The 19,553-nt window shown below is 45.1% G+C and overlaps 2 protein-coding genes and 2 long non-coding RNA genes across 7 annotated transcripts in view; all 4 read right to left on the bottom strand.

Moving 5' to 3' along the window:
• Positions 1 to 7,324, bottom strand: part of fgd1 (FYVE, RhoGEF and PH domain containing 1) — a 42,694-nt gene extending 35,370 nt beyond the window's left edge. For all 4 annotated transcript variants that reach the window (XR_012947483.1, XM_076076374.1, XM_076076375.1 and 1 more), the window contains exon 1: positions 7,099 to 7,324. Coding sequence is in view for 3 of the 4 variants with exons in the window: in XM_076076374.1 (XP_075932489.1) it covers positions 7,099 to 7,153 (55 nt within the window). In the remaining variant the exon portion in view is untranslated. The remainder of the gene's footprint in view (positions 1 to 7,098) is intronic.
• A 4,323-nt stretch (positions 7,325 to 11,647) lies between these two features.
• Positions 11,648 to 12,548, bottom strand: LOC142932498 (uncharacterized). Its single transcript, XR_012947481.1, has 3 exons — positions 12,453 to 12,548; positions 12,184 to 12,371; positions 11,648 to 11,889 (listed from the first exon to the last, which is right to left on the bottom strand). It is a non-coding gene; the product is annotated as an uncharacterized LOC142932498 (long non-coding RNA).
• Positions 12,549 to 13,857: 1,309 nt separating this feature from the next.
• Positions 13,858 to 14,498, bottom strand: LOC142932499 (uncharacterized). Its single transcript, XR_012947482.1, has 3 exons — positions 14,358 to 14,498; positions 14,122 to 14,218; positions 13,858 to 14,023 (listed from the first exon to the last, which is right to left on the bottom strand). It is a non-coding gene; the product is annotated as an uncharacterized LOC142932499 (long non-coding RNA).
• Positions 14,499 to 14,914: 416 nt separating this feature from the next.
• On the bottom strand, positions 14,915 to 18,719 carry LOC142932487 (uncharacterized). Its single transcript, XM_076076362.1, has 5 exons — positions 18,265 to 18,719; positions 17,482 to 17,655; positions 15,566 to 15,723; positions 15,092 to 15,290; positions 14,915 to 14,996 (listed from the first exon to the last, which is right to left on the bottom strand). Exons 1-5 carry the CDS (start codon positions 18,510 to 18,512, stop codon positions 14,915 to 14,917), a joined length of 861 nt encoding a protein of 286 aa, XP_075932477.1. The 5' UTR covers positions 18,513 to 18,719.
• Positions 18,720 to 19,553: the final 834 nt, after the last annotated feature.

Below are 19,553 nucleotides of genomic sequence, written 5' to 3'. Positions count from 1 at the left end.
TTTCCCACCCATAACAAAGGACACACACTTGACCTGGTCTGCACCTCCGGCATTACCATCAGCAATCTAACCAGCATCGACCTCACCATCTCTGACCACCTGGCTATCACCTTGGACATAGACATCCCCACCCCCCATGTTAAGCAGAATCGCACCATAACATTCCGGAACATCAACTCCATCAACATCTCCTCGCTCTCCTCTACCTTGGCTGCCACCGTCTCTGCCTCTGCCTCCCCCACTGCCCTGGTCAATTACTATAATGATGCACTCTCCTCCTGTCTTGACGTCATCGCCCCCAAAAAATCCAAACTCGTCTCCTTCACCCACTCCGCCCCCTGGTACACTGACCGACTTCGCCACCTCAAAGTGCAGGGCCGTCAACTGGAACGTCTTGCCAACAAAACTGGACTTACTGTTCACCTGGATGCCTTCAAACTCCACCAACAACAATATAAAGATGCCCTGAACACCGCTCGCTCCTCTCACTACTCCTCCATCATCCAATCTGGCTCCAACAACCCCAAAACGCTTTTCTCCACCATCAACAAACTCCTCAAGCCCATGGACACCATCTCCACCTCCTTCACCACCAGCAAATGCAACTCATTTCTATCCTTCGTCAATGACAAAATCATCGCAATACACAACCAGCTGGCAGCCCCCCCCCCCCCCACTACCACTCCCCCAAGCCCTCAACATGACTCTCCCCTACTTCCAAGCCACTCACTCTCTTCCTTCAGTTCAATCACTGAAATGGACCTCTCCTCCATACTCTCCAGCATGAAAACCTCCACCTGTGCCCTTGACCCCCTCCCCTCTTCCTTAGTCAAGGCCTGCCTCCCCTCACTCTCCCCTCTCATCACCAACATCATCAACTCCTCACTGTCCTCTGGTCTCATACCCCCCACACTCAAGATCGCTGCTGTCACCCCCGTGCTGAAAAAACCTGGTCTTGACCCCGACATCCCCAACAACTACCGGCCCATCTCCAACCTCCCCTACCTGTCCAAAGTCCTTGAGAGAGCTGTTGCATCACAACTCAAGTCCCACCTCAATCTCCATAATCTCTACGAACCCTTCCAATCCGGCTTCCGTTCAAAACACAGCACAGAAACCGCCCCATTGAAAATCACAAATGACATACTTCTCTCTGCTGACTCTGGCTTCCTCTCCATCCTCATCCTCCTTGACCTCAGCGCCGCCTTCGACACTATCAACCACTCCATCCTCCTCTCTCGTCTACCTTTCAGGCAGAACTGAATATGTCTCACTGGGAAGATGCAAGTCCAGACTGCTCCCTGTCTCCTGTGGTGTTCCACAAGGGTCGGTCCTCGGCCCCATCCTCTTCATTATTTACATGCTCCCCCTCGGTCGTGTCATCAGCAGACATAGGATGTCTTTCCACTGTTATGCCGACGATACACAGCTCTACATCAAAGCTGCCCCAAGCCCCTCTGCAGCCATGTCATGTCTCACCGCCTGTCTTGGGGAGATAAAGGTGTGGATGAGCAACAACTTTCTCCAGTTAAACAGTAGCAAAACCGAAGCCCTCCTTGTTGGCACTCCACACCAGGTTCAGTCATCCTCCATAACTCATCTCACCTTCGACGGTCAGGTCATCCCCCTCTCCTCCACAGTCACTAATCTGGGAGTTAGGTTTGACCCACACCTGACCTTTCATGACCATATAAAACACCTGTGCAAAACCTTGTTTTATCATCTCAAAAACATCTCCAAACTCCGCCCCACTTTAACCCTGTCAGATGCAGAGAAGCTCGTCCACGCCTTTATCACCTCAAGACTAGGGTTGTCACAATACCAAGATTATGACTTGGATACGATACCTGCCATAAGTATCACGATACCCGATACTTACGATACCAGAATTCGATACAATACCACAAATACGATACGATACTAGTATATTTATCTATAATAGTAATAAATAAAACATCTGTACGGTTCCCTTTTTTACCAGCTTGTTCCTGCCCAGCTTTTTGAACACTTAACAAATGGCATTAATATTAATGTTGAACCTCTTCGCATCTTTTGAGCCTCTCTCATATTTCCGCTGGCTTTCAAACACAGCTGAAGGGAACTCTGTCTCTGTGTTGCTGCTGACTCTGCTGGCATCTGTCTGACTGTCTGTGGGAGTGGGTGGGTAAACAATGCTTCATTTACTTGCATAGTGAGTTTGATATTTTCACTTTATATTTTATCTTAATTCATGGAATAATTATTTTTCGTCGTGCTTAAGAGGTTAAGACTGGCTTAAAAACCTTTCTATTCAGGAAGGCGTTTCTGACCTAAATCACTGTCAGTTATTTATTTTGTGTTTCTGTTCATTCACTGTTTTTTTTATGCTTACTAGTTATTTTATTATAGTTTGTTTTAACTATGTTTTAACTATGTACTGGCTCTGTGGCACTCTGAGATTTTTTTAATGAAAAGTGCGTTAAAAATAAAATGCATTATTATTATTAGAACACTGATTCAGAAAGTCCACAAGACCAGAAAGTCACTCCATCCTCCTCTCACGTCTCCAGTACTCCCTTGGCATAACTGGCACTGCCCTCTCCTGGTTCACCTCATATCTCTCAGACCGACATCAATTCATTGCAATAAACAACTGTAAATCCTCTACCTCCCCAGTCACCCACGGTGTCCCCCAAGGTTCCATGCTTGGTCCCCTCCTCTTCATCATTTACATCCTTCCCCTTGGACAAATCATCCGTCGTCATGGTCTCAACTTCCACTGCTACGCTGACGACACCCAACTCTACTTCTCCTCCAAGACCATCACCTAGTCACCCACTCCACTCTCACCACCTGTCTCACTGATATAAAATCATGGATGCAACAGAACTTTCTCAAACTCAACTGCAATAAATCTGAAATACTCATCATCGGCCCTAACTCCCTCACCCGCTCAGCCCAGCCCTTCTCCCTCAACATTGATAGCTCCATCGTCACCCCCTCCACCCAGGTCCGCAACCTCGGTATCATCCTCGACCCCACCCTCTCTTTCACGCCAACCACATCACCAAGACTGCCTTCTTTCACATCAGGAACATTGCACGCCTCCGACCCTCCCTGTCCTCTGCCACCACCGAAATTCTCATCCATGCCCTCATAACCTCCAGACTCGACTTCTGCAACAGCATCCTCAATGGTTCTCCCAACAAAATCCTCAATAAACTCCAATATGTTCAGAATTCTGCCACTCGACTGCTCACTTCCACCCGCCGCTATGAACACATCACCCCGGTCCTTCGCAACCTCCACTGGCTCCCGGTCAAATACAGAATAGACTTCAAAATACTACTCACCACCTACAAAGCCCTAAAGAACCTGGCCCCTCCCTACCTTTCAGACCTCCTCCCCCTCCACGCCCCAACCCGTTGCCTCAGGTCCGCCGGTGCAAAAACTCTGAAGACCATCAGGACCAAGCGCCGGACCTGGGGTGACAGGGCCTTCTCAGCTGCTGCACCTCCCCTCTGAAACGCATCCGTGAGGCTCCCTCCCTATCGTCTCTATCATCCCTCCCTATCATCATTCAAACAAGCCCTCAAAACCCACCTCTTCAACCTCGCCTTCACCTGCTAACCCTGCACCCTACCCTCCGCCTGCTAACCCAGCACCCTACCCTCCACCTTCTAACCCTGCACCCTACCCTCCACCCGCTAACCCGGCACCCTACCCTCCACCTGCTAACCCGGCACCCTACCCTCCACCTGCTAACCCCTGCACCATACCCTCCACCTGCTAACCCGGCACCCTACCCTTCAGCTTCTCCAGTTTCCTTTTTTACCAAAATGTTCTGTTTGTTTGTTTTGTTTGCTCCTCTGTCTTTCTTTTTCCTTTGTTTGTTTGTTCTGTTTGTCTCTGCCCTGTAAAGCGTCTTTGGGTATTTAGAAAACAGCTATACAAAATGAAAGTATTATTATTATTATTACTCCTCCTCAGTCCATATATGGTCACTTCCTGTTCACTGGTTGGAAAAAAAATAAGATGGCGACGGACAAATCTCCGAACTTTTGGTTCACAACGTCCACAAACCGATATGAGACGTCACCATGACGATGTCCACATTTGACTGTTTACTGATCTAAAAAGTGTAAAATGATCTCAAAACAACAATAAAACAAACAGATTGACAAAAAATGACAGAAACTATAGAAGTCAATAGATTAAACTCAGAGTAGCAACAGTAGTGGAGCTGCTGTGTGTACAGATGTGAACATGAGGGGAGAGGTCATGGGAAAACATCAACAGGCTAATGTACAGCAGATGTGTGTGTGTTTCTGTGTGTGTCTGTGTATGTGTGTGTGTGCGTGTCTGTGTGTGTGTGGTCTGTTAATAACAGCAGTCTCAGTCATTAAACTGATTTTCCTCAGTTCAGACCAACAGTCAGTCATTTTTATTCTCCTGTCAGTGGTTCAACACACTACATTACCCAGAATCCTTCCTACAGCAAGGCTAGCAGTTTGCTTTGCAGAAAAAGCTGGTGCAGCAGAGTCTACTGAACAGTACAGAATAGAATCAAATAGAGGATGATGCATTGATTTATTTCTGCAGACAGACAGACTCACACACACTCAGTCAAAATGAGTACAAATGACTTCAGAATATAAACACTGTTAGAACAAAGATGTGTGATAATCAACATGGTCTGTTGGTTCTACTGTAGAACGTATCTACTTTAAATAGAGAGGAGGCAACAGGAGGTTCTACTTGTTCTTTAATGAGTTCCACTCATCACTGAGGATGTTCCAGTGCTCATTGATGAGGTTCTAGTGCTCATTGATCAGGTTCTAGTGTTCATTGATGAGGTTATTGGGGTCATTGATGAGGTTCTAGTGTTCATTGATGAGGTTCTAGTGTTCATTTATCAGGTTTTAGTTTACATTGAAGAGGTTCTACATGCCCTTAAGGTGATTCTAGTGTTCATCAATGAGGTTCTAGTGTTTATTGATGAGGTTCTAGTGTTCATTGATGAGGTTCTATTGTTAATTTATCAGGTTCTAGTTTACATTGATGATGTTTTGGGGTCATTGATAAGGTTCTAGTGTTCATTGATGAGGTTCTACATGCCGTTAAGGTGATTCTAGTGTTCATCGATGAGGTTCTGGTAGTCACTGAGGAGGTTGTAGTTTATATTGATGAGCTTGTATTTTCCATTGATGCGGTTCTAGTGTTTATTGATGTGGTTCTAGTGTTCACTGATGAGGTTCTAGTGTTCATTGATGAGGTACTAGTGTTCATTTATCAGGTTGTAGTATACATTGATGAGGTTCTACATGCCCTTGAGGTGATTCTAGTGTTCATCAATGACGTTCGAGTGTTCATTGATGAGGTTCTAGTGTTCATCAAAGAGGTTCTAGTGTCCATTGACGAGGTTCTAGTGTTCATTGATGAGGTTTTTGTGTTCATCAATGAGGTTCTACTGTTTATTGATGAGGTTCAATTGTTCATTTATCAGGTTCTAGTTCACATTGATGATGTTCTTGGGGTCATTGATGAGGTTCTACATGCCGTTAAGGTGATTCTAGTGTTCATCGATGAGGTTCTAGTGTTTATTGATGAGGGTCTGGTAGTCACTGAGGAGGTTGTAGTTTATATTGATGAGGTTCTAGTGTTCATTGATGTGGTTGTAGTTTACAATTATGACGTTTTAGTTTACATTGATGTGGTTCTAGTGTTAATTGATGTCGTTGTAGTGTTCATTGATGAGGTTCTAGTGTTCTCTGATGAGGTTCTAGTGTTCACTGATGAGTTTCTAGTGTTTACTTATGAGGTTATACGTGCCCTTAAGTTTGTTCTAGTTCTAGGTGATAGTAGCCTGGAGGAGGTTTTAGTACTCAGGAGGTTCAAGGGGTCTTGTAAATGGTTCTAGTTATCCGTTAGAAGATTCTAGAGCTGTCAGGTGGTTCTAAAGGGTAAATAAAGCTCCGGTTTTGTACAGAAACATTTTTGTTGGTAATATTTGATGAAATGCTCTTTACATCCTGACAGCAATCAATAAATCACATGATCTGATGAAAAAGAAAAACATCTGTCATTTGTGTCTGTCTACCGAAGGTCAGCAGAAATCTGTGAGCTACTAGACGCTGATTGGATGAGAGGTGGAACCACTGAGCTGTTTCTGTGTTCTGGTACCGACCGTGCTTCAAGAAGTTCTGATGGTCCTTCAGGGACTCAGAGGTTTTGGTGGTCACAAAGTCCTCAAGGTTATTTCCTTGGTTCTAGTGGGTCTTTAGGAGACCTTTAGGGTCTTTGAGGTCTGGGATCTGATGGCAGACTAGACCTCCAGACGAGGTCTGAACCATTTGATTCAACACGAGATCCAGATCTGATATCAGATCCAGATCATAGGTCTACATGTGAGGAGCAGAACGACAGCATGTCGGACACATCTTATCATTTACACCATTCTAAGGGTTAAAACACTGTGTGTGTGTGTGTGTTACTGTGTGTGTGTGTGTTACTGTGTGTGTGTGTGTTACTGTGTGTGTGTGTGTCCATCTGTCTGCAGAAACAAACCGACACTAATCACTCACACCATCTTAATCAGCATCCATGATTCAAATCAATGGATTAAGAGCTGATCAATAAAATCACACACACACACACAGTAACACACGCACGCACACAGTGCAGCTTGAATTCTGTCTGTCTGGTGAAATCAAACATGGTGATCAGCTGACATTGGTCGGATCATTAATATTAGTTATGAAATATAATAATGATCACATCGATCGGTCGCGTTTCAACAGATGTGATTGGGGATCGAACATCTGCATCATGCCACACGACCCGACATTCACTGCGGCGAGATGTCGGTCAGTGTGTGTGCACGTGCACGACACCCTTTGGGAGCGCGTGTATTATGAACTATGAATAAGCAGATTTATTCTCATAAATGAAGATAAAACTCGAGAAGAAGACGCAGCAGTGCGACGAGGCTGCAGCTCGCCGCGCGCTCGTGTGTGTGCACGCGCTCGTGCAGCAAGGCGATCAGTAGGTAAATGGGTACACGGTGCAGATATGTACATGTACACGCAGTACACGCAGTACACAGTACTCGGTACTCACCTCGCAGGCTGCTTCTGTCCATGTACATCGCGCAGCAGAACACGAATCCGGTCATTAAAGAGAGTGTTGGGGAGAGAGAGCGGCTCTCCCGGTCCACGCACGAGGAAGAAACACGCGCACACACACACACACCGACCGGTCCGGACCGGCTCACGGACCGACAGCAGACCGACGAGCTGCGGCTTCAGGACGGGTAACGAGGTTAGATCCGCTCGGTTTGGTTCTGAGGGCTGCCCGGTGTGTGAGCGGAGAGAGAGAGGGGGGGGGGGGGGCGGGGGAGGGGGCGGTCTCTCTCGCTCCACCATTTTGGTTGCCTTGACAACAAATTAAAGAGCGATATGTGCGTATATATGTGTGTGTATTTATGTATGTGTGTATATGTGTATGTATGTTTGTGTTTATGTATGTATGTTTATATGTATGTATGTGTTTGTATGTTTATATGTATGTGTGTGTATGTATGTTTATATGTATGTTTGTGTTTATGTATGTGTATGTATGTTTATATGTATGTGTGTGTATGTATGTTTATATGTATGTGTGTGTATGTATGTTTATATGTATGTTTGTGTTTATGTATGTGTATGTATGTTTATATGTATGTGTGTGTATGTATGTGTGTATGTATGTGTGTGTGTACACTTCCTGGAAGTCTGTTCTCATGGCTCCTCCCTCCTCTGAGCTACATTAGAGCTTTGGGACGGCCGTCAATATGGCGGCGCAGAACAACTTCCGGTTCAAGCGAGGAAACGACAATTAAGAGACTTGGGATGTAGCCTATGAAGTAGACGAGATCAGACCTCATCTTCATCATCTTCATCTTCGTAGACAAAAAAACGTAGACAAAACGCTGCACTTTATTGAGCCAAAGGGACATTTTGATAGCTAGCACAGTTTTCATGAAGTCACAGATTAAGTTTCAGGAAAATTTTGGGTCCGTTTCAGATTTTATAATGGGTGTGTATTGCACGGAATGTTCAGGGCTAGAGTGATGACATCACGGTCAGAGTGGAGCAGAGCAGGTCTCACAGTCACATTTATTAGTTTAACTTCTTCATATTTACCTCAAATTATAGTTCTCTCTTTATTATAAAACTCTCTGCTGACATCAGACTGGTCCTCGTCTGTGATTGGTCAGCTGCTGCTAACCCCGCCCCTTTATGTGAACATTTTATAACCAGATAAATATTCTGGTTGATTTAATAAATTGATGAGCAGCATCATAGTTTAGAGGATCTGGTTTATTTAAACCAGTTTAGTTGAGTTAAACCAGATCACCAGGTTAGTTAAACCAGTTTAGTTAAACCACATCACCAGTTTAGTTAAACCACATCACCAGGTTATGTTGACCTCTCCGAGTGAAACAGGCCTCCGGTCCTTAAAGAGACAGTACGGATGTTGTTGTCAGTTTGAAGATCAAAGTTTTACTTCAAACTGAAAGAATCATCACCGTGTTCCTACAGCTCAACAGGCTGGTCCCTGCAGCGGAACAAGCGCTCCTGACCTGCAGACGGAGACACAGCTGATGTAACTCCACCCCACAGCTGGGTCAGGTCATGATGAACAAAATCAAACACACCCCTGTTTAAGAGCTGCTGATCCTGTAGAGCAGACAGACAGATGGGTGACCAAAACAAACACCCTCCAGGTCTTCAGCGTCTACGCTCGAATCAAACACACCCCCACCGGTCGGTGTTACTTAAAACAAACACCCCCCCCCCTCACTGAGGAAGACGGAGTCACTACTGAAGAACAACAAATCAAACGCACCCTCAGGTTACTGAACTGTCCGTGCTGAGAGACAGTTAAACTCCACCCGTCTGTGTGTGAAAAACAAATGCACCCAAACATTTCAATACATCTGGGTGAATGAAAAACAAACGCACCCTCTGATCGTCCAGCAGGGGAGGAGATAAACTGCTGGCGTGCACGTGCACACGCACACACCTCCCCCTTAGAGCAACAGTGAGCGACCTAGTGACCCAAACAGAGACTAGCTTGCTCGCCCATCCCCCCGGGACAACTATGAATGGAGAGAGAGAGTGTGAGTGTGTGTGTGTCCTTGACGTGTCTTTGTACAAAGATCAGCTGTTCGTCTGATTTGAAGGACGTTAACAGTTTTATGTTAACGAGATTTAATTAAGGAGATGCGAGGATGGAATTGAACCAGCGACGTTATAATTATGTGTTGTCCACCCCCCCACACACACACGGTCTATTTTTAACCCTCAGCTCTTGGTTCATATCTACATTCTGCTGCTGCTCGGCATGCTGGGAGGTCAACGAGGACGCTGCATCGACTTCACACACGTTGTGCTTTGTGTGTAAAACGTGTCACATGTTTGTTGTGTATCTGATATGTGATGCAGTTTATAACAGCTGATGGAGCTAAAAGCATGAGAACCCTAAAGATACAAGCATTGATACAGAAATACATTTCACTGCCAAGAAAAAGGGTTTAAAAGCTAAAACTGTCCGAGGCAGAAGTAGAAATTAATTGACTTCAAGAAGAAATTTGTACTTTAAAAAACAAGAGTAGAAATTTAGAGAATAAAGTTTTTCCTTGGAATTGTTTCAAATGGAAAAACTTACATAAGACAGAATTTAAATTTTCTGTTCTCCAACCGCTCCGGCGCTCTGTTCTCCAACTGCTCTGTTCTCCAACTGCTCTGTTCTCCAACCGCTCTGTTCTCCAACCGCTCTGTTCTCCAACCGCTCTGTTCTCCAACCGCTCTGTTCTCCAACCGCTCCGGCGCTCTGTTCATGCAGCTTTAAGGATGACTGTTTCTTTCATTAATGATCTTCTTGTCTAACATGAGAAGTCACTTCTTTGAGTCACTTCCTGTCCTCAAGAGATTCATCACATAAAGTCAGTCCCTCCTTCACCCCCCCATCTTTACCTCCTTCTGTCACTCCTTCAGACGTGGACATCGTCACCTCAGAGACACAAAGAACACATGAAGAAAAACTTCAGTTTCCTCCTGAGGAATCCAGAATGTGCCGACTCCAGTAAAAAAGTAGCTTCACTTTTCCTTCAACTTTCTCTCTTTTCCTGATTTCTCCTCCTGCTGCTCCTTTAGTTTCTCCTCTAAAGATTCTTTCATTCCAGCGTCAGTTCGTCCAAACAGACTTTAGTTATTCTTATCTCAGCAGCTTTTGTGTGAAAATCTGCTGTAAACTGCAGACCGACACCAGAACTCCTCCTCCGCCCAGACATCTGATCCCAGACCAGCTGCTCCTCCCGGTGGTCTGTTTCTCATTTTCTCTCCGAGGATGAAATCTGAAGCAAAAGGAAAACTGAAGGGAAATTCCGTTAGCATGTTGAGTTTACTCTGTCAGCTGATTGTATTTTCAGACCTTTGTGATGGTTTGAAGCAGCAGAGATGAACTTATTGATCGTGTGATTCTCTTCAGCCAGCAGAGGGCTCCACCTCCTCAGAGATCGGAGGTTTGGGTTCCTGAGAAGAACGTGCTGTTTGTACACCAACATGTCTGTAGAACCTGTTTCTGACATTCAACTCTTTTTGTTCCTCCTTAAATCATAACACATTAAAACAATAATAATAGTCCAACAGGTGAACTCAGGTGTTTATTGGTCAGCTGATCTGATATTTCATTTTAATAGAAAAATGACTATTATTATTAATAGAGTTTCTCTCACAGAGAAATGAGATGTTTTACATCTGATCTGTTCTTTCAGGGACGAACAGATTTAGAAGTGATCCTCTGTTTCTATATTTAAAGAGGAGTCGTCTGTTAGATTAAATCGGTGGTTTGTGGAACCTCTACATCAGAGGTCCTCAACCTTGTTTGCACCACGGACCGGTTTCATGTCAGACAATATTTTCACGGACCGGCCTTCAAGGTGCGGCGGAAAAACACGATGAAATAAAATGATACGATCGGCATGAAAACAAATATAAAATGCATAAATAAATACAACTCACAATAAGGCTGAATCAGTGGAGCCCTGAGCTTGTTTCTCTGCAACGAGACGGTCCATCTGGGGTAAAGGGAGACAAAGACACCCGAAGTCTGTTCCTGATGTCCAGTCGACTCCGTTTAGTTGTGATTGCCGTCACTGCAGAACATCCCGCTTCACAGAGAGGATGTTGTTAATGGAAGCAGGGTTTCAGTGCTTTAGTGGCGATCTCAGGATATTCAGCCTTGATTTTAAGCCCACCGTCATTTACCATCTCCAGCAGCTGATCTTCCTGTGTGTTCTGCAGAGCGGGCTTAGCGCGTCAGAATCACTCCTGATGTTTAATCAGACTCCTGATGTCTGTTAAATGAAGCTTTCATGTTCTTGGAAGTTGTAGCTCTTCTTCTGTCTCCTTAGTGGCCTTTCCTCTTTGCAAAGAAGCTCTCCAAAACTTATTCAATCATTGTCGCTAGTTTGTGGGCTTAATGTTTGAGGTAACGTATCACGTGAGCGAGACGAGCGTCTTGACATGTCAAGAGACACAAGCGGATGAAATTGCGAGAGAATCCGGTCATTTTTCAAAATAAAACTTCTTTCAGACTCTGATAATCAATAAAACGGAAATAATATCATATTTATTCTTTCTGTGTGGCCCGGTACCAAATGACCCACGGCCCGGTGGTTGGGGACCACTGCTCTAGACCTCCTGCGGTGTCGTGAGTCTGAACATCAGCTTCACTCTGTTTAAAATCTAAAATCCACTTTTATTAACATTCATTGAAACATTCAGTTATAAAAACATACAGAGAACAAAGTGAGTCGGTTCTTCAGAGAACATCTGATCTTCTGCTCCTCAGGCTGTAACGAGGCTGACCAATCAGGAGACAGGAGAGGAGAACAAGAGGTCATGCATGGTTGATTTGGTGACACCTGTGGTTACCACGGTAACACCAACAACATAATTTATTTGAGATCTACTCCAACAGAGAAGACGAGCAACACATGCGGACCAATCAGATGCCTCTCTGAAGCCACGCCCCATCGCTGTGATGTCAGAGCTAAAACACTCTAACAACCAATCAGAGAGGATTCATCTGTGTTGAATGTTCCTTTCGTCGTGACGACAGAATCATATGACAGTTTGACAATCAATCACCAATCACCTGTCTGTCCTCCACCAGGATGCTGTAGACCAGAGCAGAGGAGGAGCCACGAGGACGCCTGCCTGTTCTCACTGAGGCATTCTGTGAGGAGGGCCTCTGCACTGAGGCATTGTGGGTAATGTATTGCTGCAGGGTGATGTCAGCAGCTGAGGTCACCGTACTGCTGAGAATACTGTCAGTACTCCAACCTGCAGTACAAATACACACAAATACTGTTAATACCAACAAGGCCAGAAATATGTGGATAGAGAGGCGAGACAGGTACTGACCGGTGTGTGAGAGGCGAGACAGTTCTGGTTGGTCTTTGGTCGACACCAACGTGCTCCACACCTCTTCTTCCTCCTCCTCCTCCTCCTCCTCCTCCTCCTCCTCTTCTCCTCCTCCTCCTCCTCTCTTTATCTCCTCTCTTCTTCTACTACTCTTCGTCCTCCTCTAGAAGAGATGTGATTGGTCAGTAACCTTGTGCTCTGTGATATCACAGAGGGCACATCTCAAGTCTCTTAACTGCATCCTCGTTTCCCTCACTTGGGTCCTTTCCTTGCGTCCTAGTCCCTCCCACCAGGGATGCATGGAGGAAACCATGCGAGGAGAGAGGAACGAGGAAACATGTTTTAGGAGACATGAGACGTCCTTTCCTCAGTTGCGTCACGTGAAGCGACGTCTGTTTCTGATGACGGTGCTGATGATCACAGCTGATCAGCTGTCAGTCGGCTTTAACAGCTGGAGAGACTTTAGATAAGTTAGTGTGTGTTCACATGATCACTGTACTTAATAACAGTAACTAATAATACTAATAACTAATAAAGACACACAGTAATTACCACTGTAGAGGTGTTTCTCTCTGTAGTCTGTTAAACTGTGTCCTGTGTTCTGTTTATAAGCACAGGATCCATTTCTACCGGCGGAATGCGATCGTCTTATTTATGAATTATTTGCGTCTGTACGTTTTGAAACTGTGACTGTGACGTCATTATTAAATAACCCAGAATATGATTATTGTTTCTCTTAAATGATAAAACTCATCAAACACTCAGGAATGATGTATAAAGTGTTTAGTCTCTCAGCTCTCTCTGACTTTAATTGTATTCATAATAAAGTTTTTGAGGGAAACATCAGATCATGAAAACACAAATCTTTCTAATAAATGTAGAAAGTTGTTTGAGGTCCTTTTGTTGTTCAGACTACAATGAACATTTATTTAAACCAGATGTTGAATCAGAAACCGAATCAAATATAAACTAGAGTTTATTCTGTGATCTGTCTTCACTCTGGTGTTAAACTCAGTCAGTCAGTCCGATCGGCTGCAGCGTCCAATCACATGACTGATGAACAATGAGGGGGCGTGTCGGCCGTTAAAAGACTTCCTGGAAGTCTGTTCTCGTGGGTCCTCGCTCAAGGCTCCTCCGAGGTCCCTCCTCGCTCCTCCCTCCTCAGAGCTACATTAGAGCTTTGGGACGGCCGTCAATATGGCGGCGCAGAACAACTTACGGTTCAAGCGAGGAAACGACAATTAAGAGACTTGAGATGTACCCCGAGTCACTTCTGATATCACCTTCACAGTCAGATGATTCTTCTTCTGTTGCTCCGCCAGAGACTCTGCAGACAGACAGACGGTCAGAGAGACAGGCAGATAGACAGACAGTCAGAGAGGCAGATAGGTGAGTGTACCTGCGTGCTGCAGCGCCTCCTTCAGGCTCCTCTGTGTCTCTCTGAGTTGCTGCAGCAGCTGTAGACTCTGATGAAGAGGATCTCTGTACGCAACACACACATACAGGAGAACACACACTGCTACACACACCATGCAGTGCCTCAACACACACACACACACACAGACCAGCTCCTACACACACACACACACACACACACACACACACACACACACTTATAACAGCGACACACAGACCTCAGAAGCTCACCTGTCAGGTGTGATGTACTCACCATGCGCTTGTGTTCAGGGTGGTCAGAGCTCATCACAAAGTGGTAGATCTTCCTCTCCAGGTAGAAGTTTACACACACTAGACTCAGCAACACCAACCTGCACACAGGTGAGGAGGAGTTACCTGGCTGAACGTGCAGGTGAGGAGGAGGAGGAGTTGTTATCTGGCTGAATGTGCAGGTGAGGAGGAGGAGGAGTTATCTGGCTGAACGTGCAGGTGAGGAGGAGGAGGAGTTACCTGGCTGAACGTGCAGGTGAGGAGGAGGAGTTGTTATCTGGCTGAACGTGCAGGTGAGGAGGAGGAGGAGTTATCTGGCTGAACGTGCAGGTGAGGAGGAGGAGGAGTTATCTGGCTGAACGTGCAGGTGAGGAGGAGGAGGAGTTATCTGGCTGAATGTGCAGGTGAGGAGGAGGAGGAGTTATCTGGCTGAACGTGCAGGTGAGGAGGAGGAGGAGTTATCTGGCTGAATGTGCAGGTGAGGAGGAGGAGGAGTTATCTGGCTGAACGTGCAGGTGAGGAGGAGGAGGAGTTATCTGGCTGAATGTGCAGGTGAGGAGGAGGAGGAGTTATCTGGCTGAACGTGCAGGTGAGGAGGAGGAGGAGTTATCTGGCTGAATGTGCAGGTGAGGAGGAGGAGGAGTTATCTGGCGTAACGTGCAGGTGAGGAGGAGGAGGAGGAGTTATCTGGCTGAATGTGCAGGTGAGGAGGAGGAGGAGGAGTTATCTGGCTGAATGTGCAGGTGAGGAGGAGGAGGAGTTATCTGGCTGAATGTGCAGGTGAGGAGGAGGAGGAGTTATCTGGCTGAACGTGCAGGTGAGGAGGAGGAGGAGTTATCTGGCTGAATGTGCAGGTGAGGAGGAGGAGGAGTTATCTGGCTGAATGTGCAGGTGAGGAGGAGGAGTTATCTGGCTGAATGTGCAGGTGAGGAGGAGGAGGAGTTATCTGGCGTAACGTGCAGGTGAGGAGTTACCTGGCTTGAGAAGAGCGCTGCGTGGAGGTGAGGAGGAAGGAGGTGCAGAGAGCAGCGGCGTTGTAGCAGCAGGAGCTCAGACTGTTCGCCTCCATCAGGAGGAAACTCTGCAGGAAGGAAACTCTGTTGAAGAGTTCAGACAGAGACACCTGCTGCTCTCTGGAGACACTGCTGAGCTCAGAGAACACTGCCCGCAGACCTGACAGACAGACAGGTGAGGGAGAGAGAGACAGACAGACAGGTGAGGGAGAGAGAGACAGACGAGAGAGGGACAGACAGACAGGGACAGACAGACAGACAGACAGACAGACAGACAGACAGACAGGGACAGACAGACAGGGACAGACACAGACAGACAGACGAGAGAGGGACAGACACAGACAGACACACAGACGAGACACAGACGAGAGAGGGACAGGGACAGACACAGACAGACAGACAGACAGAGTCTGTCTGTCTGTGTGTGTGTTTTACCCTGGGTAGAGTCTCTCAGGGTGACCCTCAGCTCCTCTCCGTTGTTCAGGATATCCTGCTGCACCTGTAAGGCAGCAGTCTGGGCATCAAGTAAATCCTCAGCCATCTGCCTGGTGGACTGAAGCTGTTCAGCTACACCTGCTGAACTATCTGTCAACCTGAGACACACAGACAGACAATTACTATCACTTGACTCTTCTGTTGATAAGCCTGTCAGTACAATTATGACCTGTGTGTACGTAACCTGTGTGTGTGCGTGTGTAACAGAGTTAATGATTCCACTTGCCATCACTGGCCATTGGTTGCTAGTATTACTATATTATTTAAGTTATTGCTAATCCTCATCATTTTCATGTGTGAAACATCTCTTTCAATATCAGATAGATAGATAGATAGATAGATAGAAGTCCCCTTTTGTTCATATAATTGTTTTAATTTATAATTTCTAGAGCAAATGGTTTTAACTGATTTAGCATTTAGCATTAGTAACATGCTAACAACAACTCGCTTAAGTATTTGTCTCTTTAATTTGACAGTGTTCCGGAGCTTGTGACCACGACGTTGTCTATGAGAGTAACTGAAGCTGTTCTGTCTGTTACCAGATGAGCTGTCTAGCTAAATGCTGTGCTATGAATAAACGACTGGTTGGAGCCATAAAGATATCAAGTGTGCCTGAATTAAACACAACGCAACCGAGAGAGTACACAACTGCTACACGTGACCTGTGTACGTGACCTGTGTGTACTGTGTACTAATGTTGCACGGTGTATCGATACTAAAAAGGTACCGCGGTACCCGTACGTTAACAACGATATGATTTTGCATATTTTTAGTATCGATACTTCATTAAAATAGCGCGATCAGAGCGCACTCACTGTTCCGCTCCCTGTCATGCTGCCTGCACGCATTGACTGCAAGGGGGCGGGGCTACCCAGCGCTCACACAGCAACAGGCAGCGCTCACTCACAGCGAGTGATAGCAGCGGAGACATGCATCAAGTGCAGGAGCTTTTGCCGACCGTTCTCGGCTTGTTGGAAAAAAAGTTTCCAGAAGTGAAATCTGGAAGTACTTTGGCTACATTGCAGACAGTGAAGGAAAGCCCACTGACATACAGAGACCCGTCTGCAAAACCTGTTTCAAAGCCACACAGACCAAGGGAGGCAACACGTCTAACATGGCAAAGCACCTTTCAGACAGACACCCCCAACTTTTCAAAGCAAATGTGATTATAAACATGAACACCCCCGAGCTCACCCATATACAGCTAACACGAGTAGCCTTAGCCTAGTTTGAGGACGATGATCATGAGGTCACAATGCACATGAAACTAAATGAAACACAATTGATGCAGAATGGCTCCATGCTGGTGGAGCCTGAGGGTGGATCTTGAGCTAATTCTTTTTATTTTTAGTTAAGGAAAAATAATCATTCCATGAATTAAGATAAAATATGAAGTGAAAATATCAAACTCACTATGCAAGTAAATGAAGCATTGTTTACCCACCCACTCCCACAGACAGACAGACAGATGCCAGCAGAGTCAGCAGCAACACAGAGACAGAGTTCCCTTCAGCTGTTTGAAAGCCAGCGGAAATATGAGAGAGGCTCAAAAGATGCGAAGAGGTTAAACATTAATATTAATGCCATTTGTTAAGTGTTCAAAAAGCTGGGCAGGAACAAGCTGGTAAAAAAGGGAACCGTACAGATGTTTTATTTATTACTATTATAGATAAATATACTAGTATCGTATCGTATTTGTGGTATTGTATCGGTATTGTATGTGTAAGTATCGGATATCATGATACTTATGGCAGGTATCGTATCCAAGTCATAATCTTGGTATCGTGACAACCCTAGTCTGTATGTTACCTGCGTGCACGTGAGCTGCGTGCACGTGAGCTGTACAGGTGTCTCACCTGTGCATGGTGTTCTCAGCTCGACTCTGCCAGGTGTCAGACTGCAGGAAGTGACAGATGGAGTGAGTGTGGGTGAAGAACTCAGTGTAGGTGTTGAAGGCCACGACGTCCATACCTGCCGTACACCTGCTGACCTCTGACCCCTCAGGGCATGATGGGAAATCTCTGCCAGAGCTGAGAGAAAGATTTATGAACCTGTCATTCATCATCAATTTCTTTTGTTGCATGTTTGTTAAAATCATGACGTCATCGTGACGCTGTGATGACGTCATCGTGATGCTGTTGAACCAGTTCGTTAGTTCATTTTCAGTTTGTCTGATTAGATTAGACAAAGTAGATTTGACCGTTTTCAGTTAAATAAATAATTAACTGATCGGGTGATTATAAACAAATAAATGAATGTTTAAAGATGATTATTTTTCATCACGCAATAAATTTACTTTGGTAAAAAAACATGAACTCAACAGGCCACCGTAGTCTTGATACCTGATGGCACATTCAAATATTCAAACTTTAAGTACATACAGGCCAATACTAGTAAAGTATCAGAAGTAAAAGGGTTAACCATTAATATGTACGGTGTAAACAATTCATTAATATGCACGGTGTAAACATCTCATTAATATGCACAGTGTAAACAGTGCATTAATATGCACTATGCAAACAGCTCATTAGTATGCATTATGTAAACAGCTCATTAATATGCACGATGTAAACAGCTCATTAATATTCATGCTGTTGACCTCATGCTTCATACACAGATGTATTCATTTACTAATTTACCTGCTCAGGTGACAGAAGGTGAAACTCAGCGCCATCCGGCTCTGGCTCTCTGACGTCATGTCTCTGCAGCTCGTGTCCAGGTGCTCCAGAGCTCGCGCCCAACACCCTCCGTACCCGGACTGGGCTGCAAGGCTCCGCACGCGCCGCAGCTCCGTCCTCCCGAGCTCAGAGTCAAGACCGGATCCGAAGGAGAGACCGAGCAGCACGGAGCCGCTCAGCAGCAGCAGCACGGACACCTGAGCCGCCATCTTCACCTGTGTGACGCGTTCAGTCTGCACAGCCAATCACAGAGCCAGGTTTTCACCCGGTCAGGGGTCACCGAGAGGTCACATGTCTGTCTTCACGTTCATCACGTTAAAGCGGAGCTGTGCATCATGGGAAGAGTAGTACTCATCGGTCTTTGTGGGCCAATACATCTGATTGTGATGTGAAGTTTATTAATGACAAGAATCAGAGTTTCTGTTTAGAAGAAACCTTTAACTCCAAGTCTGAAGTATAAAGTACAACATAAAGTACAACATGTACCTCTGAGGTGTAGTACAGTATAAAGTACAATATGTACCTCTGAGATGTAGTACAGTATAAAGTACAATATGTACCTCTGAGATGTAGTACAGTATAAAGTACAATATGTACCTCTGAGATGTAGTACAGTAAAAAGTACAATATATACCTCTGAGATGTAGTACAGTATAAAGTACTATATGTACCTCTGAGATGTAGTACAGTATAAAGTACAATATATACCTCTGAGATGTAGTACAGTATAAAGTACAACATGTACCTCTGAGATGTAGTACAGTATAAAGTACTATATGTACCTCTGAGGTGTAGTACAGTATAAAGTACAATATGTACCTCTGAGATGTAGTACAGTAAAAAGTACAATATGTACCTCTGAGATGTAGTACAGTAAAAAGCACAATATGTACCTCTGAGATGTAGTACAGTATAAAGTACTATATGTACCTCTGAGATGTAGTACAGTATAAAGTACATGTACCTCTGAGATGTAGTACAGTATAAAGTACAACATGTACCTCTGAGATGTAGTACAGCAGAAAGTACTATATGTACCTCTGAGATGTAGTACAGCATAAAGTACAATATATACCTCTGAGATGTAGTTCAGTATAAAGTACAACATGTACCTCTGAGATGTAGTACAGCAGAAAGTACAATATGTACCTCTGAGATGTAGTACAGTATAAAGTACAATATGTACCTCTGAGATGTAGTACAGTATAAAGTACAACATGTACCTCTGAGATGTAGTACAGCAGAAAGTA

The sequence above is a fragment of the Anarhichas minor genome, unplaced genomic scaffold, assembly GCF_050575085.1.
Source record: "Anarhichas minor isolate MPS153535 unplaced genomic scaffold, ASM5057508v1 ptg000056l, whole genome shotgun sequence".
NCBI classification, from domain to species: domain Eukaryota; kingdom Metazoa; phylum Chordata; class Actinopteri; order Perciformes; family Anarhichadidae; genus Anarhichas; species Anarhichas minor.
This window is presented reverse-complemented; position numbering and strand designations above follow the sequence as displayed.